Raw genomic sequence first — 24057 nt, forward strand, 5'->3', positions numbered from 1 at the left:
TCATTTTCAAATAGTTGCTAAAATCATCCTATTAAAATCATGTACCATATATTAATTTGTACTGCATACAATTATTAAATCTTGTCTAGGTTGATTCTTATACACTAGGAAGCACAAGGGGTTTTCTTTTACTTTCCATTGCTTCCTTCAAATAAATGGTCCTAAGTCAATTAAATAGGATGTGCCCACAAAGAAACTGAGTCAGTCATTTTACTTTATCAAATTATGTCTCTATGCTTTTCACTGTGTTTGTAAACTTTAACAAGTGTTATAAGATACTGTGTTTGGCTTTGGCTTTTGGCAAGCATCTGTTCAGTGTCAGAGTCAAATTTAGAAACATATATTTAGCCTTCAGGTCATCTTTTTACTAACTGACTTGTTATAAATTCCTGAAGTAAAGCAACATTTGTTGGAGAATCTTTTGACATAAAATAACATAAAGGTATGTGTCTGATTCCTCTAAAAAACTTAGCAGTTAAACAAAATATAAAGTTGGGTTATGTAATGACTCTAATACCAATAGTAATATTACATAAAACTTTGCATGTTATGAAAACTTAGTGTATTCTCCAGAGACATAACTCTCTATGCTTTATAATAACATTTAAATGGACTGATAAAGTCAAGTTATTAAATTTTAAATTTTTTAAATTATAAGTTGTTAAAAGATTTAACATTCTTCTAGTCCTGATTTTAGCTTACATAATTTATAGCTACTTTTATATATATTACCAATGAAAAATTTTGATTTATTAAATCAGATGTAAGAATCACTATATCTAATTTTAGAGAAGCTTTATGTATTTTTACTGAATTGAGAAAATTTGATATATTTGACAATTGTTACTTGAATATTGCTGATTAATGAGGCTGTAAGAGGTAAGGTTGTTTATATAATGCATTTGAGATGATTTATAAGCAGTATTCCATAGATTCTTATACGTTTAATAAAATTCATCCTAGTGATTTTAAAATTTAATCTTTTTAAATAAAAAGTCTTTCAAAGAAAAACAAATGTTAAAATGTTAAATTGAATAACCATATCTGTACAATTGAAAGATTCTCTTATCCATTTCTCTAATTTTCATCCAAATAACCAGTATTACCTTACTATTACTTTATTCTCCACTTTTTCCTCTCTCAAATCTTTTTTATTCTCTCTGATATTCCTATTTTTTAGGTCTAAATCAAGATCACGTACTCCCTTCACTCCCCAGAGTAGAAACTATGTAGAGTTTATAGAAAGACAGACTGCTGCCTTACCAGAATTGAGCCTTTTCTCTCTGACTCAAACAGAAGGGAGCAGGGAGGCTGTTAGTACATTGTAAAGCCCCAAGAAATATAAAAATGAAATACTATTGCTATCTCCAGCCATTTGCTTACTGACTTTGCAAATTATTATAAGTACTAATTAAAATGAGGAACTGACATTGTTTAAAAGAAAACCTTCCAGATGTGTACTAAATCATAATTTTTTTGTGTGTGTGACAGAGACAGAGAGAGAGGGGCAGATAGGGACAGACAGATAGGGAGAGAGATGAGAAGCATCAATTCTTTGTTGCAGCTCCTTAGTGTTCATAGTTGTTCATTGCTTTCTCATATGTGCCTTGACTGGGTGGCTGCAGCAGAGCAAGTGACCCCTTGCTCAAGCCAGTGACCTTGGGCTTCAACCCAGTGACCTTAGGGCTCAAGCTAGCAACCACAGTGTCATGTCTATGATCCCACACTCAAGACAGAGACCCTGTGCTCAAGCTGGTGAGCCGGCACTCAAGCCAGGGACCTCAGAGTTTTGAACCTGGGTCCAATGTGACCCAGTCTGATGCTCTATCTACTGCGTGCCGCTTGGTCAGGCTTAACATTTTTCTATTAAATTGCTGAGAATAACATATTTGGAGAAGAATGTTAGATCTTTCAGATCAATAAAAGTCAATATAGTCATAGTCACAGTCAAGGTAAGTGAAAACTTCAGAAAAGTTCATTGAAGATCAGGTTTTGTAAATGACTCTCTAGTATGCATTTTCATATTCTTTTCCCAATAGTTAATCTACCCCATCCAAAGAATACCTTGTTCTCTGATGGGAATCTATTCATCATCACATTATCAATTAACTTTTGTAATACCTCAAAAGAAGTTTTATCAACTCCTAAATTTCTCAGTAAAAACATTCTTATTTTTTAGGATGTCAAACTTGGGACAATTTGACTCTGATTTCTACCAGTCTAATTATACCATTGATAACCAGGAACAAAGTTGTAATGATTCTGATGCCTATGGAAATCATAATGGATCTAGAAAGTAAGTACTTTATATTAAGAAAATACATTCTCATTTTAAGAAGTAATAATATTTTGGCAAGGATTTCCAGGTCGATAAGTTTTCTTGGAGAAAGCAAAAGTATATCTTTGTAAAGTGCCCAAGAACAAATGTCAGGAAACGACAGAGAAAAGAATTCAGTTTTCCATGAATCCCCTTGACCCCCTCAGACCCATTTATAGCTGAAGGTTTGCCTTAATAAGGAGCCTGAATACAGGGACTGTATTTTCTGAAACACTATTTAAAATACATATTTTATTCAATTTAATAAATATTTATTAAGGACATGATAAACCCAAAGATAAAGAAGAAATTAATAATATTTTCTCTCACAGCATTTAAGAATTTCTGTTGTAGAGGTAAGCAAGTAAATATGCCATTTTAACACAATGAGAAAACTTCTAAATGGAAGTTTAGGATACATATATTTTAGAATGTGTTATTTGAATAGACAGTTCACCTTCAGTTGAAAATAAATAAAAATGATTAAGAATTTAGTATTTACCTTTTAGTAGTCCCAAAATAGAACATGTAGAGTGAGAAAAATTTGGTTCAAGTTCTGGCTCTTCCATTTGTTGTTTGTGACCTTGGGAAAGATATAACTCCCCTGACTCCTGTCTTACCTGAGAAATAAGGACATTAATAATGCCCACTTCATAAAATTGTCATGGAGAGCATTTGTGAGAATGTGTAGAAAAGTAAGCATTAAAGTAAAACCCCTAGATAAATGTTATTTATTTATGTAATTATAGTTTGCAAAAGTAGTTGACATGTTGTTGCCTAAAGTCACCTAAACTTATTGTATTTGTTTATACAGTTGTTTCTTTGGATGCCTTTAGTTGGTCTAGATGAGAACTGTGAAAAGGGTCTGACCTTTCAACTTTCATAATAACTAACATTGATTGAGCTCTTACTATGTTAGGAACTATTCTGAGATTTATGTAAATTAAGTCATTGGATCCTCAGACAATCTTGAGATAAGCCCTATTATTCTGTTTACACTTGAAGAAACTTTTCCAAAGTCACCCACCTAATAAGAAATGAGATTAGGATTTTAATCCAAGGTTGTTTAATTAGGTCCATAACTAGAGTGGACATGTGATTGGTTGTAAATCAAGACATTTTTAAGAGTAAAATAGATACTATTGTTAATAATGTTTGTAAAACAAGAATAAACGTGAACATCTTGGGCAAACTGGGATGTGTAATCACTTAGCCATTCCAACGGATTTAGGCCAAATAACCACATAACAAATATTTCAAATTTCTTAATCACTGAAGTTTATTTTTCTAAACACGCATCAGTACCTTGGCAGCTTCAGATGTGGGAAGAAAAGACAGATTAAATACAATGGGCATTGTGGACTCTAGTTCCAGCTATACCCAAGCACATCTGGACACCATTTTTACCGGCTGGTTACTCCTACAGATGTAGGCAGGTAGGTGGCTGCTTCCTAGCCACTCATTCTGAACCACTGCTCTTTTGGTAGGAAAAGGTATTGGTATGTAATGTTTTAAAAACTGTAAAAGTTAAATATCTGGAATTTTATTTCATGCATGCCTTTAATCTGTGTTGTCTAGTATCAGTCAGATTACCATAAAAATTTCTTAAAGTGAAAACATTCTAAATATCTATCTATCTATCTATCATCTATCATCTATCATCTGAATATTATGACTAAGCAAATTAAAATCTTTTGAAATATTATTAAAAATGGGGGAGGAATGGACAAAGCTGTGAAGAACTGGCTCAATCACTATAAAGTCTAGCAACTCAAATATAACTTCATTTTATTTCATTGATAATTAATACCTTGGGAGATCAAGAAATTAAAAAACAGAAGTGTTTCAGGCAGAGAGAGTAGTTTGAGCAGTGAGGTATTAGAAGACAGTAACTCAAAATACATAATACACCATGAGACCTGTCTGAAAGGATTTTCAGCTCTGTCCTCTTGTTTTATATTTTTAATTTTCATTTATTGGTTGATATTGAGAGAGGGGGAGAGAGAAACATTTATTTATGGTTTATGCACTCATTGGCTGATTCCTGTGCGTGCCTCGACCGAGAATCTCACCTGCAGCCTTGGCAGTTCAGGAGGACACCCCAACAAACTCAGCTACCTGGCCAGGGCCTCTTGCTTCACTGAAAGGAACAAGTCACTTTGAACTTGTTTCCTTTTCTTTTCTTTTTTTTAATTCTTTTTATTTACTCATTTTAGAGAGGAGAGAGAAAGAGAGAGAGAGACAGAAAGAGAGAAAGAAAGGGGGAGGAGCAGGAAGCATCAATTCCCACATGTGCCTTGACCAGGCAAGCTCAGGGTTTCAAACTGGCAACCTCAGCATTCCAGGTTGATGCCTTATCCACTGCGCCACCACAGGTCAGGCCAAGTTTCTGTTTTCTCCCTTGTCTGTTCCATATGATATCAGCACCTGGGCAGTACATGCTGTCTATATTTTCAGGCTAAACTATACTGAAATGTCTAATAAGAAAGAGACAAAGCTTTCCCCTTTAAGCAGGGAATCATAATCACGACTTTCTCCCCACTCTACCTTCTTAATTTCTTTCTCTGATTTTACATATCAATGTCACTTAGAAATTAAGATGACCAAGAGATGAAAGTTAATATAACCAAATGAGGAAAATTCTTCATTATATTGTATTAGGTTGATGGCCTAGCCTGCTTAGCATTTAAATTTAAGTCCTGATTTGGCCATGGTAACATTTAAATTCTTACCCACACTGCAAGTCTCAGGAATCAGAAAAGGGCATATGATCTGCGGTGGTTTATGAGGTACATAAAACATGGAGTCAGAGGAGTGATTTACTAGAGCACATCAGACAACTCCAGAGACTGACCTTTTATTTATTCAATGAACAGTTAAATTAAAATGCACCCCAAGTCAAAATAATATGCTGATCATCCTGGCAAAAGATATAGAAATCCAGAGGGTAGTTATAGACCATTCATCTCTGGACCCCCACCCCCAAATATATGGGAATTTGTTTTAAAAAGCTTGTTCAAATGTGAACTGAAGGACAGAATAGAGTTAGAGACAGGATCGAAGGGACCAGAGGGAAAGCAGACAGAGGGAAAGGGGATGAGAGGATGGGATCAGAGAAGGGAAAGAGATGGTGAAATTATATATACATAACACAGTGTTATAGAGAGCAGGAAAGCAAATCCTGGAGGGAAGCGGGGAGGGCGTAGGGGGCAGGGCGTTGGGGGGAGTCTGGCAAGGGGGATGTTGAGAAAACACAAGGGTGGAGGGATGTATTCTGTGGGACACTTGAATGTATGTAAACACAATACATTAAAATCAATTAAAAGAAAAGGCTTGTTCAGCTCAATGTCATGCTAATCAGAAAACTTGTTGACTGCTGCTTGCTAAGACAATGAAGATACTTATATTGAAAAACAATTTTCTCACCTGAGCTGTGGTGGCACGGTGGATCAAGTGTCAACCTGGAATGCTGAGATCACCAGTTTGAAACCCAGTGCTTGCCTGGTCCAGGTACATATGGGATTTGATGCTTCTTGCCTCCGCCCCCCCCCCATTCTCTCTCTGTAAAATAAATGAAGTTTTAAAATATAAAATTAAAAAATAAATCTATTTAAAACAACAACAACAACAACAATTTTCTTATCTGAGAATGAACAAAATGGAGATTTCTCATTCTAAAATGATAATCCAGTCATGTGAGTAGGCATCATTTCCAATCACTGATAGTTATCTAGGTTATATTTTCCCAGTATAGTTCTCCAATTTTTAAACGGGAAATCTATTCAAATTATTAAAAGAAGGAAACAGTGGCCCTGGCCGGTTGGCTCAGTGGATAGAGCATCAGCCTGGTGTATGGATGTCCTGGGTTCTATTCCCAGTCAGGGAACACAGGAGAAGCAACCATCTGTTTCTCTCTCTCTTCCCCTCTCGCAGCCAGTGGCTGATTGGTTCCAACATTGGCCCCAGGCACTGAGGATGGCTCTGTTGATTTGAGCAACCCCATCAAGGGCCCATGCTGGAATCAACCAAGCTCTTTTTTTTTTTTTCTTTCTCTTGCTTTTGTGAGAAATGACTTGCTAAGATCATTGTTTTCCAGCTTTCATAGACAAATGATAAAGTAAAAAACAAACAAAAGCATGGTCAAGAAAGTATCATGTTTGGCAAGAAACATGTTTGGACTCATTCAATTTCACTTAATTGAATACTTCAAAAGAGGAACACTAAGGTCAGCTATTGACTACTTTTAGTTAAAAACTCAAAGACGGCCCTGGCCAGTTGGCTCAGTGGTAGAGCCTCGGCCTGGTGTGCAGAAATCCCCGGTTCGATTCCTGGCCAGGGCACACAGGAGAGCCACCCATCTGCTTCTCCACCCCTCCCCCTTTCCTTCCTCTCTGTCTCTCTCTTCCCCTCCACAGCCAAGGCTCCACTGGAGCAAAGTTGGCCCGGGCACTGAGGATGGCTCTGTGGCCTCTGCCTCAGGCGCTAGAATGGTTCTGGTTGCAACAGAGTGGCGCCCCAGATGGGCAGAGCATCGCCCCCTGGTGGGCATGCCGGGTGGATCCCGGTCGGGCGCATGCGGGAGTCTGTCTGACTGCTTCCCGTTTCCAGCTTCAGAAAAAATACAAAAAACAAAACAAAACAAAACTCAAAGATAATTTGATTGACATTAATTGTCTGTAAATGGCCAGGACAAAAGGTCTATTTCTTTATAGACAACAATCGGTTTCTGTATTTATTTTTTCCTATGAATTAATTATATTATTAAGATTGTGATTTTCACTTGCTGTTTCAACACATGTATAAGGATTGTTATGTTTGGTGACTGCCCCTAAAAATCAATGAAAAAAAGCAGCATTTGTACAGCGCAGAGCTCTACTCAGACAGTGCAGTTGTGAGACTGACATCTGCAGTATCCTGAGACACTGGGCATGTCGTTCAGTCTTCGTGAACCTCTATTTCTCTTTCTGTAAAATGGGACTCAGATGATAGAGTTTTGCCTTACTGAGTTTAATTATATGAGAAACTGTGAGAAAAAGTGTTCATAAAAGTGGACATAATCCATCATCCAGAAGTCTTTCCATGACCAGTTGTTTCACTATTTTTAAATAAACTTTAAGTTATTTCTATCACGCTTAAATACTCATAAGCCTTAGGATAACTCATTAAAGAAAAATGGCAGTTTCTCTCTTTGATTTGTCATGATATCCCTTTCCCAGATGTTTAAACACCAGTGTTTTCCTTCCTCCAGACCGCAAGCCAGTGAGCAGCCTCAGCATGCCTTTGTCCCACCGGAGATGCTCATGTCATCAGGTTACACTGGACAATTTTTTCAGCCAGCGTCCAACCCAGATTATTATTCACAATCTCCTTACATTGACAGTTTTGATGAAGAGCCTCCCTTGCTAGAAGATAAGTTAAGGAAGTGCTACTAATGTGTGTACAGCTCGAGAATAATAGCAACAATCAGCACTTAATGTGTGCTGTCAGCATGCTGCATCCAGGGTTTTTGTGCAGTTGTTCCACGTGTAAGCAAATCTGTCCAGTCAAGACATTTAGACCAGTGCAAGTCTGTTGCATGTTTGTGTGGGACGGAAGTAGGTATGCGCTATTGCTATGCTATCGTTGCAGTTATTAAATGCTTCTCCTGTTTCTTAAATTTGAACTTCCTTGGCAATGTCTAGAAAACAGTGAAGACATCTTTTCGAAAAGTGGTCATGTCAAAGTAACCACCCTTCCCACCCCAGTTAACAAAACCACTTCATAACAGCCTATTTTATTTTCTGCTCTATTTGCCTGGACTCCAAGGCTGTAGTTTCTGAACTTGCTATTGTTTATTTGTTGTCATGGACACAAGCCTGGCTCATATGAGTTTTTTTCCTTCCTGACTCTTCTGAATAGCCTAATTGCAGCTCGGCATGGCTAAATGCGAAGGAATATGTTTCCAGTACATAGAGCTACCGGTGGCAAGAAAAGCCAGAGATCCTGGCAGCTGAGTGAAGGTCCCCGGGGGATTTTAGCGATGTCTTGTCCCTTGAGACTGGTATCCAGCCACCTTACATTTATGACTTTTGCTCTTCAAGGATGACAACATGATCCTTGAAGGATAGGTGATAGAAAACTAAAACTCAATTTGATTTAAACTTGAGAGCTAAGGAGAAATATTTATATGTTAACTGCTCCAAATCTTTTATATGTTACCAAGTGAAAAGGGATAGATTAAAATTCCGTTTTTAAATCAGAAGACCTTAATTTGCCTCATGTGAACACAAACAGTCACCTGGCATCAAAACATTCTACTCTCTTTGCCTTAAAAATGTAAAAACTTAAAATATTTAAATCACTCAGAAAAGCATAGAAAAGTATGTAGTAGATTTTTTGGATCATTTGAAACCAGTTACATTTTGAATTGGTTCTGTTTAATCAATTTACTCTATTTTGCCTCTGTGATTAATGACACCTGAAATTTATGTTATTCTCATTAAAATTTTTTCTTGACTCCATTAAGAAACTGACAGTTGTTGAATTAAAAGAGTAATCAGTATTCAATATGGATAATTGGAGAGAAGGAGAAAGAAATCACCTAAAATTTTATCTAAGACATGATACCATTAACAACTTGATATATTTCTCCAGACTTTACTCTGTTTTGTATGAATGTATGTATTTAAAGTTTTGTTTCTTTATAATTACAGTATATCATGAGCATTTCTACATATGTAGTCTTTAAATCATTATTTAAAAAAAGATGTATAATACTCTCTATATATTATGCTAAGTAAAATAAATCAAACACCATGTGATCTCACTTTTGTGTGGAATATTAAAACAACAAAATAAATAAAAACAAAAATACAAAGAAAATTAAAGGAAACATGATATAGTATGGATTCATGATACTTTATCACATAAAAGTGCCATAATTAAAACTCACCTTAAATGGTGTTTTTTGTTTTAATAGAATCTAGTAATTTGGTGAACTTTATAGTAAACAATTTTGACCTGTATAATAGACTCTGTCCTTAGGATGGATCATAACAATGAGATTACTGGGTACTTACTCTGCCAAACACATCCAGAAAGAAGATATCCTACTATGCTTTAATAGTAAAATATCAGATGTTTTTGTTAACATGGTAGGCAAAATTAATACTTTGTATTTCTTGGTTACTAGAAAATATAGACATTTTTATGTTTATTGAATTTTTACTTCTATTATGATTTTTTCTGTTTATTTTTAAAGATATTTATATAGTTAAGATATTAATTATTGTCCAGAATATGTATTTCAAACATGTCTTTCTAGATTGTGTTTGCCATCAAATTTATTTATGGGGCATTAAGACATACACAAATTTTAATATTTATGTTTTCAGCTCCACAATATTTTTCTTGATAACTTTTATTTCCCATTTCTCTTTTATTTAGAATATATTTCTTCAACTCTAGATACTGCTTATATCCTCTTATAGACTTTTTTACATCTCAGTAGTCCTTTTTCCTTTTTTTTTTTTTTTTTTTTAGAGAGGAAGAGTCAGGAAGGGAGAGAGAGAGGGGAAGGAGTGAGATGAGAAACATCAACTCATAGTTGCTTTACTTGAGCTGTTTATTGATTGTCTCTCATACATGCCTTGACTGAGTGGGCTCAAACTGAGCCAGTGATCCTTTGCTCAAGCCAGAGAACTTGGGGTTTTGAACCTGAGTCTTCAGAGTCTCAGGCCAATGTTCAATCCACTGTACCACCACCAGTTAAACATACATTTTTAAAATTTACTTTTGTTTTGCCTTTTAAAATTTTGATTCATTGAACATTTTGTTTAAGTTAGTATGTGAAGTTAGGGATTTAACTTTATTTTCTTTAAAAATTAATCATTTTTTTCTGTAACCTTTATTGAAATAATTATTTTTTCTAGTTACCTGAAAAGTCTCTATTGTGCTATACTAATTGTAATGTATCCTCCCCTAATGTCTTAAGTTTGAATAGAAAATGTACAAGATTCCCTGTTCTACTTTATAGAGATAAGGAAAAATTTCTTAATTATTTTTTCCTTTGTAATTATCCCCTCCAAATGTATAGTATACTAAAAGAGAGAGTACTTAATATAACTTTACATTTGAATTTATGGAATTTTTAAGCTCTGATCTAATATATTCTTTAGTCTGGATAATTTTGTAAAAATCTCATGCTTCATATCTATAAAAAATGAAAAGATTTTAGGCAGATTTTCTACACTAAGGTGATATATAACATTTTCTAGCTCTTATTGAAGTTACAACAAAACTACCTGTACAATTATGAATCTATAATAAATAGAATCCCCATGCACAAAAATATGTTATTTGCGACTGTTCTTGCTAATGCCTTGAACACTTTGTTGTCTAAAAGACTTGTTTGTTTATGCAGGAATGATAACTTTTGCTATTTGATAATGTACAATAAATATGTTAACAAATGCACCTTGAAAACGAGTAATCAATTTGAGTCTATCAGACCAAAAATATTACTGAAATTTGGATTTGGATTTGTAGCAAATTTGGATTTCTATCTGAAAAAAGAAATTTGGATTTCTATTTGAAAGGCCAATGATACAATATGCGTAGAAAACAAACATACTAATTCATTTTTATAGCAGTTATATACTTTACTACCACTAGATGTCAGTAAAACAATAATTTTGCATTCAAATTTCATAGCAATTTTATTTTCTTTTATTTTGTATAATAAGGCATTATATTAGGTTATCTACAAGTAATAAATACCTATAATCTCATTTGCACACCTAGTAATAGATTTGAAAACAAAATAAAAAGTGAGCATCAGTTGGTTTACAGTGGTTCATATGGAAAATAACACAACAATTAGTGCATATTATATAGTAAACTCTGTTTCATATACTCACAACTATACACCTACTTTTGTCCCATCCTGTAATATGGCAATGTCTTTTGGTAGAAAACACATAAAATCTTCTTTCTTATGAAAATATTAATTAGGCCCTAGGTTCATTCACTGTTTTACGATGCACTGTTGAATTGTGCAGAATTTAGTTATACCATTAAATAAACAATTGAAATCAGTAATAATGTCTTAAAGAATTTTCACCTGAGTTTCTTCAGGAATAATTATTGTGCTCTTTCAAGAAAAAGATATTTTGAATTAAATGTCACTTTATTGTGGTAAATACTGAAAATGTTGTTAGTATAAAGGTCTAAATTGAAAATGAAGTTTGAAAGCAACATAAGTCTAAGGTGAAATTAATTTAACTACAGTATTTCTCAATTTTTTAAAAGTCTGTTATTTAAAGATTATATTAGACATTTTAACCCAGCAATTTTCAAACTTTTTCATCTCATGGCACACAGAAATTAATTCCTAAAGTTCTACAGTACACACACACACACACACACACACACAATTTACCAATCTGACAAAAAAATAGGAAAAATTTTGATTCATTCACACTGGATGGCTATTGTTGTATTGGCTGTTTTCACTTTTTTTTATTTGACAGTGTAAGGAAAAGAGGTACTCCTCATTTAACTAAATAGCCAGGTATTGCATGTTTTAAATATTCTGCAGCACACTGATTGAAAATGGCTGTTCTAACCTTATTTTAAGATTGGTGAGCCTGACCAGGCAGTGGCACAGGGGATAGAGCATCAGACTGGGATGCAGAGGACCCAGGTTTGGGACCCTGAGGTCGCCAGCTTGAGTGCGGGCTCATCTGGTTTGAGCAAAGCTCACCAGCTTGGACCCAAGGTCGCTGGCTCGAGCAAGGGTCACTCCGTCTGCTGTAGCCCCACAGTCAAGGCAATATGAGAAAGCAATCAATGAACAACTAAGGTGTCGCAACGAAAAACTGATGATTGATGCTTCTCATCTCTCTCCATTCCTGTCTGTCTATCCCTCTCTGATTCTGTCTCTGAAAAAAAAAGATTGGTGAACTGCTCATATTCTCCAAAGTGTGTGTTCATTATGAAATATATAAATACACTGTAAAAATAATAAGGATGCAACATGAATGTTGTAATGTAGACTATTTGCTCACAATTAATTTAACCAGCCAATTATTATCTTTTCAAGCTTGGATTAGTAATCGTTCATCTGAATGTGAAACAGGATGAAAAATATGCATTCTATCCTAGTTCAGACCAACTTCTGCCTGGCCTTCTAAAAAAAGCATAGGTGCTTATTAACACAAGGCCCTGATGTGTCATGGCAATTAGTAAAAGCCCATCTGGTTTTTTGAGTATAGAATGTCAACTTTGCAAGGTGTTTAGGTGATATAAGCCACTATAAAAGAAGTTGAGCCTTGGCCGGTTGGCTCAGTGGTAGAGCATCGGCTTGGCGTGCAGGAGTCCCGGGTTCGATTCCCGGCCAGGCCACACAGGAGAAGCGCCCATCTGCTTCTCCACCCCTCCCCTTCTCCTTCCTCTCTCTCTCTTCCCCTCCCGCAGCCAAGGCTCCATTGGAGCAAAGATGGCCCGGGCGCTGAGAATGGTTCTGTGGCCTCTGCCTCAGGCACTGGAATGGCTCTAGTTGCAACAGAGCGACACCCCAGATGGGCAGAGCATTGCCCCCTGGTGGGCATGCCGGGTGGATCCTGGTTGCGCGCATGCGGGAGTCTGGCTGACTGCCTCCCCGTTTCCGGCTTCAGAAAAATACAAAAAAAAAAGAAGTTGAAATATGTATCTGATCAAAGATAGCTTCTAAATCCTAGGAAAGGAAGTGGAATGCCACACACAAATGACTTAGGGAGACAATCCTTCACATGGGAGAAGTAAACTCAATTCAAAAATATATAACCATTATCAGATATGATGGGTATTGACTTGATTAAAAGCATGGGTTCTGTCTTTTTGTGGGTTTTTTTAATTTTTGATTTTAAAATTTTGTTTTTTGGACAGGTTGTACCCTTTTATCAATCACTATCTATTTCCCCACCCCTAGCCCCTGGAGACCACTTTTCTACTCTGTTTCTGTATGTTTGACTTTTTTTTAACTTTTAGATTCAACATATTATTAATATGAGTAATATCTGTCTTTCTTGGCTTATTTTACTTCTGAGAATGCCCTTAAGGTTCATACATATTTTTGCAAATGGCAGGATATTTTATTCTACCACAAGCACTCATAAAAAGGAACATTAACTTGTTTCAAGAATTTAATCTTTAAACACACAGACTGAACCAGAGAGAGTTGAGTGCACATTATGATTACCTTCATTTGTTGAAAAGGGCCCTTTTCTCGTCTGTGGCATTTCAGGCAGTTAACATAGAATTGCTCTTCTCACCAGGCAGTGTGAAAGCAAAATCCTAGACCCTGGGTAAATATCCTCACTTTAGATAATTCTGCTACATGAAAAATTATGCCACGTTTGATATAACAATATTTCAAAAGTCTTAGCAATAAAAATTACAGGAAAAACATTTTTAAATGGACAATTAGATGGGAGTTTGGGTCCGTTAGCTACTATTTTATTTTTAATTTTTTACTGTAGAATGTTCACTTCCTAGTTTTCAGCTAAATATTAAGCTTGTATTTGCTACATAAGTCAAAGATATTCTTTATTCTGGAATTGCTTGTCTAAAATATTTCTTTTAGCTCATTGGGGACAAAAAATATTTTTACTTATTTATTTATGATTTATATATTTACATAGAATTTTAGATTATGAAGGTATAACAATCAGATTAAAATACTCAGGAAATTAAGATATTAACTTTACTTTTTAAATTATTTTATTGATTTGAAGAGAGAAAAAAACATTGATTTGTTTTTTCACTTATTTACAAATTCATTGATTGATTCTTGTATGTGCCCTGACCAGGGATGGAACTCACAACCCTGGTGTATCAGGAGGCACCTTAACTAACTGAGCTACCTCTCCAAGGCAGATATATTAATTTTAATTAAGCAACATTACTGATGTCTATTTTTCTATATTTATATCACCTCCTTTTCCCTCGCCTTTTTTGCAGAACTTGGAATTAATTTTGATCACATATGGCAAAAAACCTTAACAGTGTTAAACCCATTGAAGCCAGCAGATGGCAGCATTATGAATGAAACCGACCTAGCTGGGCCCATCCTGTTCTGTGTGGCGCTGGGAGCCACCTTCCTTCTGGTAATGAACAAAAGTATCAGATTTTAATGTGTGTCCTTCCAGTGTCATTTTTGCAGAGCTCTTTGGAAATACAGAAGGCAGTACGTCACCTTGAACACTGAGCCTTGTTTAATTTATAGCTACATTTTTAGGGGGCAAAAGGGTTATATTTAATAGAACTAGTGTGACAAAAGAGAAATTTTCATCATGCATTACAACAGATAAAAAATATATAAAATTAAATAAAATTTAAGAAATCAAATTACCAAATCAAAATTTTCAACAAAACCTGAAGCCATTTATGACCTTGTTATTAAGAAAAAAGACTATCAATCTGGAACAGCTGAAGAAGCTCTTTGGAAAATATAAAGCTAAAATTTTATTTCTGCCTTTCTGTGAAATTTGCACTGTGATGCTGGGCAACTTCTTTCTCTTTAGTCATCCTTTTCTTTGCTGGGGTGTATTTCTAATATCATATGAAGTATGAGATAGATCTTCTTGTTTCTTCCTGGTTAGGCCACTATGGGCAAATTAACTTGCAATGATAAACTGTGATATGTTAATTCAATAAAAATATTTCCTTTATTATTTTAGTTTTATGCTCTTTATAAAGACATTTCTCCCCTGGCTTCACCATTTCCCTCGTGTGTGTGTGTGTGCCTCTTTCATCCTTTATATCTGGGAGTGATGATGTTAAAAGACACCAAAGAAGAGAACAAAACAACAACACGTATTTCCACCCAAGTTCATTTTAGATAACATACTAGCTCATAGGTTAGAAAAAAATGTTTTATTATTAAAAAGGAGTAAAAAGAAGAAATGAGAAAAAGCCTATGATTTTATATCAAGGAAGGAATGCTAAATACATTAAAAACGGAAGATGAAAAATATGGCCAAACTAGTCTGACAAATATAGTCTTAAGGCACAAAGTGATGAACTCGGCAGGAGAATATAGGACATTGAAGATTCTAGGCCTTTTCCACCTCCCTCTCTTACAGCTACTTCCCAAAATGCTTTTTATTTCCAATGTAGTTACAGTTTTTAAAAGTAGCTATAAAATGTTATTTGAAAATTAACTACTTAATGCCAGTATCAAAACACTGATAGCAATCTAGTTTCTGCATGGTAATGTGGCCAATAATTACAGCATATTTACCCAGTACAATAGTATTTAATGATAGCATCTTATTTCTTCCTTTGAACAGCAAATAAAAAAAGTCTGTAAATCAAATACTATATCAACTAGAGTTTTAATTTAGTTGCTAACCTCCCTTCTGTCTTTGTCACAGTAATTTGGTAATCTTATATCAAGCTCTAAGTAAGATGATGTCAATTAATCAAATAGTCAGAAATGATCAGTTTAATATATTAACTCATCTTTCTTTTTCAATTAATTTATAACATAACAGCTGTTTGTTTTTCTGTAGAAATATTATCATCACTATCCTTTAAAAGAAGAGATTAATTCATGAATATCTTTTCAGGGTGTACAAGGTTAATTGGTTTTATTTAAATATCCTATCTTTTGTCTTAAGTAGAAAGCGATATAGACAAAGAACTCGACTGGAAGTAAGACAATTGTGTCTACTTCTAACTTTGCTCCTAGGTGTGATCTTGAATCTTTTGATTCCTGTATCTAGGACTTCATTTCTTCATTTTGAGGGCAAAAATGATTTATTAAAGTGGTTCTTAAGGTTCTTTTCAGTTCTGAAATTCTGGGGAATATTTGAAAATTTTCTGAAACTTTTTAGAAAAATATCATCACTTTAATTTTACCAATAGTAAGTATGTGGTTACTTCAGAATTGATTTTCATACATGTAGAGCAATAAGAACCAAAACAAACATATAAAAAAAGTGGAGATTAATGAGGTCAGATTTAACTCAGAATCCATTTGAGGCTATGTCAACCCTGCCCTGGATATCCCATATTAAATTATAAAGAATGATTTCATAGGCAGTATATACATATACTAAAAACATAAAAAATAAATTCAGAAGCAATATCCAAATCTGTTCATTATCTCTGAAGGTGAAAGATTCATAGTTTTATACTCATGATATTTCTAATGTATATTGATATACACACAATACCTTTTAGCGAACTTTCTTCATGTTGAAGGAGGCAAACAAAACAGCAAAAACAAACAGAAAAACAGCTTCAAATACTTAATACTAATTTAATTATTATTTCTCTCAAAACTATTTTCACCTCAATATAATGAAGATGAGTGACTTAAAGCTATGACTTTATTTTTTTTTAATTTTTGGTAGATTTAAGAGTGTATGAGAAAGACAATATTCATGGCCAATATAAAAGTGTAATCACATAAATTAGTATTTCAAATAAAGAGTTAGTAATAAAGGTAGAACAAGGAGGATTCTGAAAATTTTAAAGTTAAAAAATATGGAACTTTTTTTATTATGTATGTTTCAGGAGTACAACATTATAATTTGACATCTGTATATACTACAAAGTGATCACTCCCAAAAGTTCAGTTACTATCCATTACCACACAATTAGTACCCTTTACCCTTTCAGTTGACCCTCCATCCCATTCCTTTCTGATAACCACTGGACCTGTATGCACTTTAAAAAAAATAAAAAGGAACATTTATTTTCCATTTCAGTTACAAGTCCTTGTTACAATTTTTTTTTATAAATAAATTTTTATTTTAATGGGGTGACATCAATAAATCAGAGTACATATATTCAAAGAAAACATGTCCAGGTTATCTTGTCATTCAATTCTGTTGCATACCCATCACCCAAAGTCAGATTGTCCTCTGTCACCTTCTATCTAGTCTTCTTTGTGCCCCTCCCCTTCCCCCTCCCCCTCTCCCTCCTTCCCTCCCCCCACCCCCCGTAACTACCACACTCTTGTCCATGTCTCTTAGTCTCATTTTTATGTTCCACCAATGTATGGAATCCTGCAGTTCTTGTTTTTTTTTCTGATTTACTTATTTCACTCCGTATAGTGTTATCAAGATCCCACCATTTTGTTGTAAGTGATCTGATGTCCTCATTTCTTATGGCTGATTAGTATACCATGGTGTATATGTGCCACATATTCTTTATCTAGTCTTCTATTTTTTTATATTGATTAAAGCTTTTAAGCAAACTCTTGGCCAATACAGCAAGAATCCATAAAAGAGTCGTGTCCTTAACATGTTCACCAAGTCCAAGTTGGCCCCAACACCATGCCAAATCCCTGAAAAATGCCACCCAACCCCAGTTCAGTCTGTTAAGAGCTGTCACAAGGAGCAAGAGTCCAGGAAAAGTCCACATCCAAGAAAAGTCTGCACTGGAATTGTTGTCACAATTCTATACTTTGCAGCTCACATCCAAGTCCCACTGACCGCTGCTTCTAGCTGGTAATGATTCAGGTAGACTGGAAAAGCCATCTGCAGCATATGTGGATATGGAGCTTCTGTTCTCCTCTGCCTGGAGAGATGAGACCAGGTTGCTTTTCCCTGGAGCCTTATTACAATTTAAAATAAATTTAAAAATGATGATGATTCTTGCCAAGTGGAATTGCACTTTATTTATTTTTATTGATTGATTGATTTAGAGAGGGAGAGAGAGAGACATCAATATGTTGTTCCACTTATTTACACATTCCTTGGTTGACTCTTGTCTGTGCCCTGATCATAAATCAAACCAGCAACTTTGGTGTATCGGGGTGACACTCTAACCATCTGAGCTATCTGGCTAGGGCAGAATTGCACTTTAAATTGAAAAAACAAACAAACAAACAAAAACAAACAAGAAAAAGATGAAGAAAAATCTCAGTAACTGATAGAGAAAGGTACAATTTTGTTACCAAATGAATTTCATTCATAATTTATTTACCTCACCCTATTCACAAAACTTTTTGATTCCAGGAAGGTCCAGCTGTGTGTCCTTTGAGTATAGGAAAGTTGTTTTTCACAATTTCAACAATCACTATCTCAGAATTATCACATTCTGTTAAAATATTAAGTAAAATATTTCTCTAATACATAAAAGTGATATAAAAGTGATTTGAAAGTGACACTGTTTTCCAAGTGAAGCAAACACACCCAATGGTGCAGTGTAAAACTGATGTGTTCTATTTTTAACATATCCATTACCATTATTAGCATTATATCACATAATATCAATAAGAATACAAAACTATTCAATGAGAACTTATTATGGCTAACATAGGAAAGAATTCTGTCAGCATAACCCAGGTACATTTTGTGAAAGAACTTAGTAGTGACTAACCGTCTTAACTGCACAGGAAGAAGAGTTGAAAATAGCCAAACAATTCCAATAGGTAATCACAAAATAAATACCTCTCTGAAACAAAGATTTTGTGGAAAACAGCTATGGAAAGGGAAAAAAGACAGCTGCAAAGCTCTCAGAATTGATTCTTCCTGAATCAATTAACCAAATTCTTCAATATATTTGCATAATTCCCATGAAAACCAGACTTATTTTATTCAACCTTTATCTAGAATTTCCATTCAGCTTAATGTAAATATAAAAATTAAATTTATTTCTCACTGGAGCTTTGGCACCCTCAGGTAGACAACATTCAAATCACTTCTGTTTAATTAACAATAGTAGACTGTGACTTTACCTAGATGCATTTAATGGAAATACTTCAAATCCTAGACCCTAGTGTTTTGTGAGTGGTGGTTATTTTTTAAGTCTTAAGAAGATCAATGGTATATCTTGAACACCATTGAAATCCTTTCACAGTACCTCTTTTATGACTAATTACCAAGTAGTTTCTATAAATCAGGGTTTTAAAAGGTATGTTCAGTTAAACTAGAAATAAGCACTATGAAAGTAAAATTTTCTGCGGTCAAATAAGTTTGGAAGTCACCTGGTTGTAAAATGTTAAATAAGTTCCATTGTTTTAGGATTTGTTTGAGCTCCTGTACATGTTAACGACCTAAATTTCAGAGTCAGACTACCTGGGTTCAAAGCCAAGCTTCACCCATTAGCATTATGTTACCTTGGGAAAGTTACTTAAACTTTCAGCCCCTCAATTTCCGCCTGAGTAAAACTGGTGCAATAATGGTACCTATGTTATAGGATTATTATGTGAATTAATTAATAAATTATAGATGTGAAATGCTTAGAATACATCCTAGCACAGTAAATCCTATAGATGTTTGCTAATATTACTAGTATGCATTGTAAACTTCCAAGATTGAATTGGATTTTTTCATTAATTGTTCATTTATTTAATAATTTGGCAAACACGGGGAGAAAATATGTTCTTACTTCTGCCTGTAGCATGGCTGTGCCATCGTGACTGTAGTGTTTGATTTCAGGACAGATCTTCACAGTCTAGCCAGTGCTTTTCCCAGAACTCTATCTCTTGATAATTGTAGGGACTACAGAGGTGGAACAGCACTGAAGCCGGTTGCGTGTAAGATGCTTTCTGATTAGTTGGCGTTCTGACTTTCTCTACATGTTTTTTTGTGCATTCAAACTGTTTTCTTCTCTCTGTTTCAGGCAGGAAAAGTTCAGTTTGGTTACGTGTATGGCATGAGTGCCATTGGCTGCCTAGGGATTTATGCCTTACTAAACTTGATGAGCTCTTCAGGGGTGTCCTATGGCTGTGTGGCAAGTGTCCTAGGTTACTGCCTGCTCCCCATGGTCATCCTGTCCAGTTGTGCCATCTTCTTTTCACTGCAGTAAGTGTCTGTGTTTGCTAATGGACCCCACTTGCACAATCATCGCTACAGCTTGCCACACCAGGGCAACAGTTAACCTCTTTTTGATCGTTTTGGTAGTGGAATTAGGGAATCCAATGACACTTAAAAGCTACAGGCAGATTCAGGAAAGTAGGTCAGTTTTGGCTAACGTGCTGTTTCTATTTCAATGATTTAAAAAATAGATTAAACCAAGCAATCTTAAAACTGGCACTTTGTAAATTGTCACACTCTTCAATATGAACTATTGTCACGGGTAATATAACAGGTACAGAAAATTCACTTGTTTGATTTTGGAAGAGTGAGTACCTGGCGAGCGCTGACAAATTGCCTCCGCTCCCAGGCACTCTGTCTTCCAGGCAGGAAGCAACTGCTCTTTCTCAGCTGGGCACCGCGCGGTGCAGAATTCCCAGGAACCCTGATGAGGATATTAATGCTGGAGAATTTTATGGCATATATGTTCAGTCAAGATCTCTTTTTCTTTATTACTTCCTGAGCAGTTTGTATTTGCAATTCAAAACTGTTAGTAAGCATGCACTAGATAAGTTTCTGTCAGGCACTCTCTCGGGACATCTGCATATCACAACCACTTTGCGGAGACCAAGTAATTACATCATTCTTTGTCACCTGTCATGCTCCAAACCCAATTAGAAATAAACATTTGCCATCAGTGTTCATTATTCCATATCCTAAGGAGACACAATTTGGATTTTTTTTTTAGATGATCCACATTTTAGGTTATTAACACTATGTTGGCTAGGATATAAAGACTTTACCAGTGCCAAATAGAGACATTTTAGAAAAGCTGTAGGTATATTTCCATGACATTATTCCACTTTTTGCATACTAAGTTCTTTAGCAGGCAGGCTATCCCATTTACTATGTGGTGTGGTACAAACATTTGACAAGTTAATACAGAATTCAGTTATACAACTTCTATTTTGTCAAATGCTTTTGCCAAAGTATACTATAATTTACTATTTAAAGCCTCTAATTTTTAAACGTTATTTTCAACAAAGTTGAGATTTAGGGTATTTTCAATGACTCTAGATTATTAGGGAAGAAAACAAAAAACCAAAACCCTTGGATTTTGAAAATCATCATAAGTATTAACTGTTTTTAATTAGATTTTTATTAAGCAATTGTGCAAAATGATTTAGAAACTCTTCAATTTATATTAAAGGGAAATAAACCATCTGATCCCTAAAACCATTACACTGAAATTACTCTTTCAGGCATATTAATATATTATTTAAATTAATCATATAATTTTATATTCTTGTTCACACAAACCTATAAATTTAATCATTTGAAAAATTATTTATGACATATATTAATTAAACCAATGACTACATAATATTTATTAGAATATTTGAAAAATAGTTTTTATTTATTTATAAGCTATACTGTATAGTTTTTCAGTGGTTTTCCTTTGGTTCAATTATTAAAGTCAGTATTTCTGTGAGTTCCACAAATAACACCATTATCAACTTCAGATCCAACAAGGATCAAATGAGGCAGTATATTTCGGTGGTGAAGAGTGTTCCCGGAGTTAGAAGATTTTGGTGTAACACTCATAATATTATGCATTTTTTTGTTAAGTCACTTCATTGCTTCAAATCTGGGGACTAGCTGTACCTGAGACCACTCCTAGGTCTTATGTCTTATTTTCCTAAATAATGCATTCTATTTTGCATGTGAAAAAAAAATTCACTCTTTACCACCCACACCTCCATTTTCATTACCAAGGTGGCTAGACCTAACTCCTTTATTTTGCCATTTCTCCTTAAAGAACCAATTGCCTCATCGTCACTTTTTGAGGATACAAATTGAACAAATTCATTACAGCATTCTGAAAAATCTACACATATACAAAGAGAAGGGATCTTCAGAGATGAAGCAGGAAGCAACACATATTTATGTGCCTTCCTGTTCCATGGGTTCCCTACTTGAGCTGTGTCAGGCTTTGACATCTCAGACAAAAAGCTGAGAAGTGGACCTGGGAGCAGTGAGGACTGGGCATCTCACTGAAATGCAAGTCCACTCATCTTTCTGCTCACACTGTGGGTAAATTTAGGAAGAGGTGTCAGGGAAAGAAATCTGTAGCTCTCACAAAAGTTTCTAAACATACTTTATATAGAAGAATTTCAGGAGTTATGATTTGAATGTTGATGTCTGAGAGTAATTGCAAAGGTATTCCTCTGTTTCTATTAATTTGAGTTTTACTGAAATACTAAATATTTAGTCTCTGATGGTAAATTTGACTCAAGTGTTTTCTAGCTTTCTAGCTGGCAAACGTCTTTGAGTTCATATGGTTCCTCACCCTCATTTTCCAGATGGGAAAGTAGTTACAAATATTGGACCAAGGATATTTGCAGGGCAACTCTTACTCAGTAATCTCTCTCTCTCTTTTTTCCTCCTGATGCAAGGTAATCATCTCTTTTGTTTTTGCTATAGAGGCACAATTGGAACTGTGTTGGCACTGATCATCATTGGCTGGTGTAGTCTCTCAGCTTCCAAAATCTTCATTTCGGCCTTGGACATGGAAGGACAGCAGCTGCTCGTCGCCTACCCCTGTGCCTTACTTTACGGACTTTTTGCCCTCCTCACTGTTTTTTGAAAAGTATTTGAGATGGTATTACAAGACTGTATTTATTTGCCATTCAGATTATTCTAGAAATGTATTAACATTTGAATTTAGTAATATGATTTCTGTTTTATTGCTGTTGAGAGAATAATAAGCAGAAAAACAAAAGGATGATGCTTTAATAGCATGATTGGTTTGAATGATGTTTGGATTTTCAGTTCGGTGCATTAAAACATTAAACATACTTAAAAATAAAAGGCATAGAGTTGTTCTGATGGGCCTTGCTTTTCTCAGTAGTTACATTTCTTTGAAATGTAAATAAAATCACATGCTGATTGTATAGTTAATCTTTGGAGAAAACTGCCTGATGGCTTGAGCTGTGTGTGTATGATTCAAATCATACTCTTCAGCACCTTTGGAGAATTGTAAGGGTGGGTTATGTAAGGTTTTATTTCTTTGAGATTCTAGTAACTCCTGTCTTTCCACTCAATTACTTTAGCAACTGTTCTTTGGTCCCCCATTTGGACAGCACATTAACACCACATTTCTAAGCCTTCACTTCCTTCTTACTTGGTTTAGATGCTACGATTCATTACTATAATTTTTCCTCTGTATATAGCCTCAGTAACCTTGCCATTTGCTCCCTAAATATTCAATAGATGAATGTGACTGGAGGAAACCTTACTGTTTCACTTTAATTATATTAGTATATCTTTTTTTTTAATTTAATTCATTTATTTATTTACTTATTTTGTATTTTTCTGAAGCTGGAAACGGGGAGAGACAGTCAGACAGACTCCCGCATGCACCCGACCGGGATCCACCGGGCACGCCCACCAGGGGGGACGCTCTGCCCACCAGGGGGCTATGCTCTGCCCCTCTGGGGTTTCGCTCTGTTGCGACCAGAGCCACTCTAGCGCCTGGGGCAGAGTCCGAGGAGCCATCCCCAGCGCCCGGGCCATCTTTGCTCCAGTGTAGCCTCGGCTGCGGGAGAGGAAGAGAGAGACAGAGAGGAAGGAGAGGGGGAGGGGTGGAGAAGCAGATGGGTGCTTCTCCTGTGTGCCCTGGCAGGGAATTGAACCCGGGACTTCTGCACGCCAGGCCGACGCTCTACCACTGAGCCAACCGGCCAGGGCCTATATTAGTATATCTTAAATGGCTTCTCAGTAATGCTTTTTGAATCCTATTACATTATTCTACTAAATTTGCTTTCCTACTTTTTGAGATGATTATGTTATACCATTTGTTCAGTGCTCAAATCTGTAATGTTACTTTCTCATTTCTCAGTGCTTATGAACTTTCTTTTTACTTGCATTTCTTCTTGTCCCTATCTTTTCTCCTCTCTATAGTCAGCT

General features: G+C 35.3%; 1 protein-coding gene across 2 annotated transcripts; it reads left to right on the forward strand.

The window, feature by feature from the left end:
* Positions 1 to 353: 353 nt before the first annotated feature.
* YIPF7 (Yip1 domain family member 7) lies at positions 354 to 23360 on the forward strand. Of its 2 annotated transcripts, XM_066232859.1 has the most exons (6): positions 354 to 442; positions 2180 to 2296; positions 7566 to 7627; positions 14297 to 14442; positions 19916 to 20097; positions 22573 to 23360. In XM_066232859.1, the coding sequence occupies exons 2-6, from the start codon at positions 2181 to 2183 to the stop codon at positions 22733 to 22735; spliced, it is 669 nt and encodes a 222-aa protein (XP_066088956.1). In that variant the 5' UTR covers positions 354 to 442; position 2180; the 3' UTR covers positions 22736 to 23360. The 2 variants fall into 2 exon arrangements, with proteins under 2 accessions (XP_066088956.1, XP_066088957.1); XM_066232860.1 differs by lacking the exons at positions 19916 to 20097; positions 22573 to 23360 and having other exon boundaries at positions 7566 to 7750; positions 14297 to 14358.
* The last annotated feature ends 697 nt before the right edge of the window (positions 23361 to 24057 follow it).

This window comes from Saccopteryx bilineata, chromosome 5 (genome assembly GCF_036850765.1).
Source record: "Saccopteryx bilineata isolate mSacBil1 chromosome 5, mSacBil1_pri_phased_curated, whole genome shotgun sequence".
NCBI classification, from domain to species: Eukaryota; Metazoa; Chordata; class Mammalia; order Chiroptera; family Emballonuridae; genus Saccopteryx; species Saccopteryx bilineata.

Excerpts from the sequence above, each read along its gene's own strand:
- YIPF7 (XM_066232859.1), top strand. The coding sequence starts at position 2,181 with ATGTCAAACTTGGGACAATTTGACTCTGATTTCTACCAGTCTAATTAT. Across the intron at positions 2,297-7,565 it reads AATCATAATGGATCTAGAAA|ACCGCAAGCCAGTGAGCAGC; the intron begins GTAAGTACTTTA and ends TCCTTCCTCCAG. Across the intron at positions 7,628-14,296 it reads GGAGATGCTCATGTCATCAG|AACTTGGAATTAATTTTGAT; the intron begins GTTACACTGGAC and ends CCTTTTTTGCAG.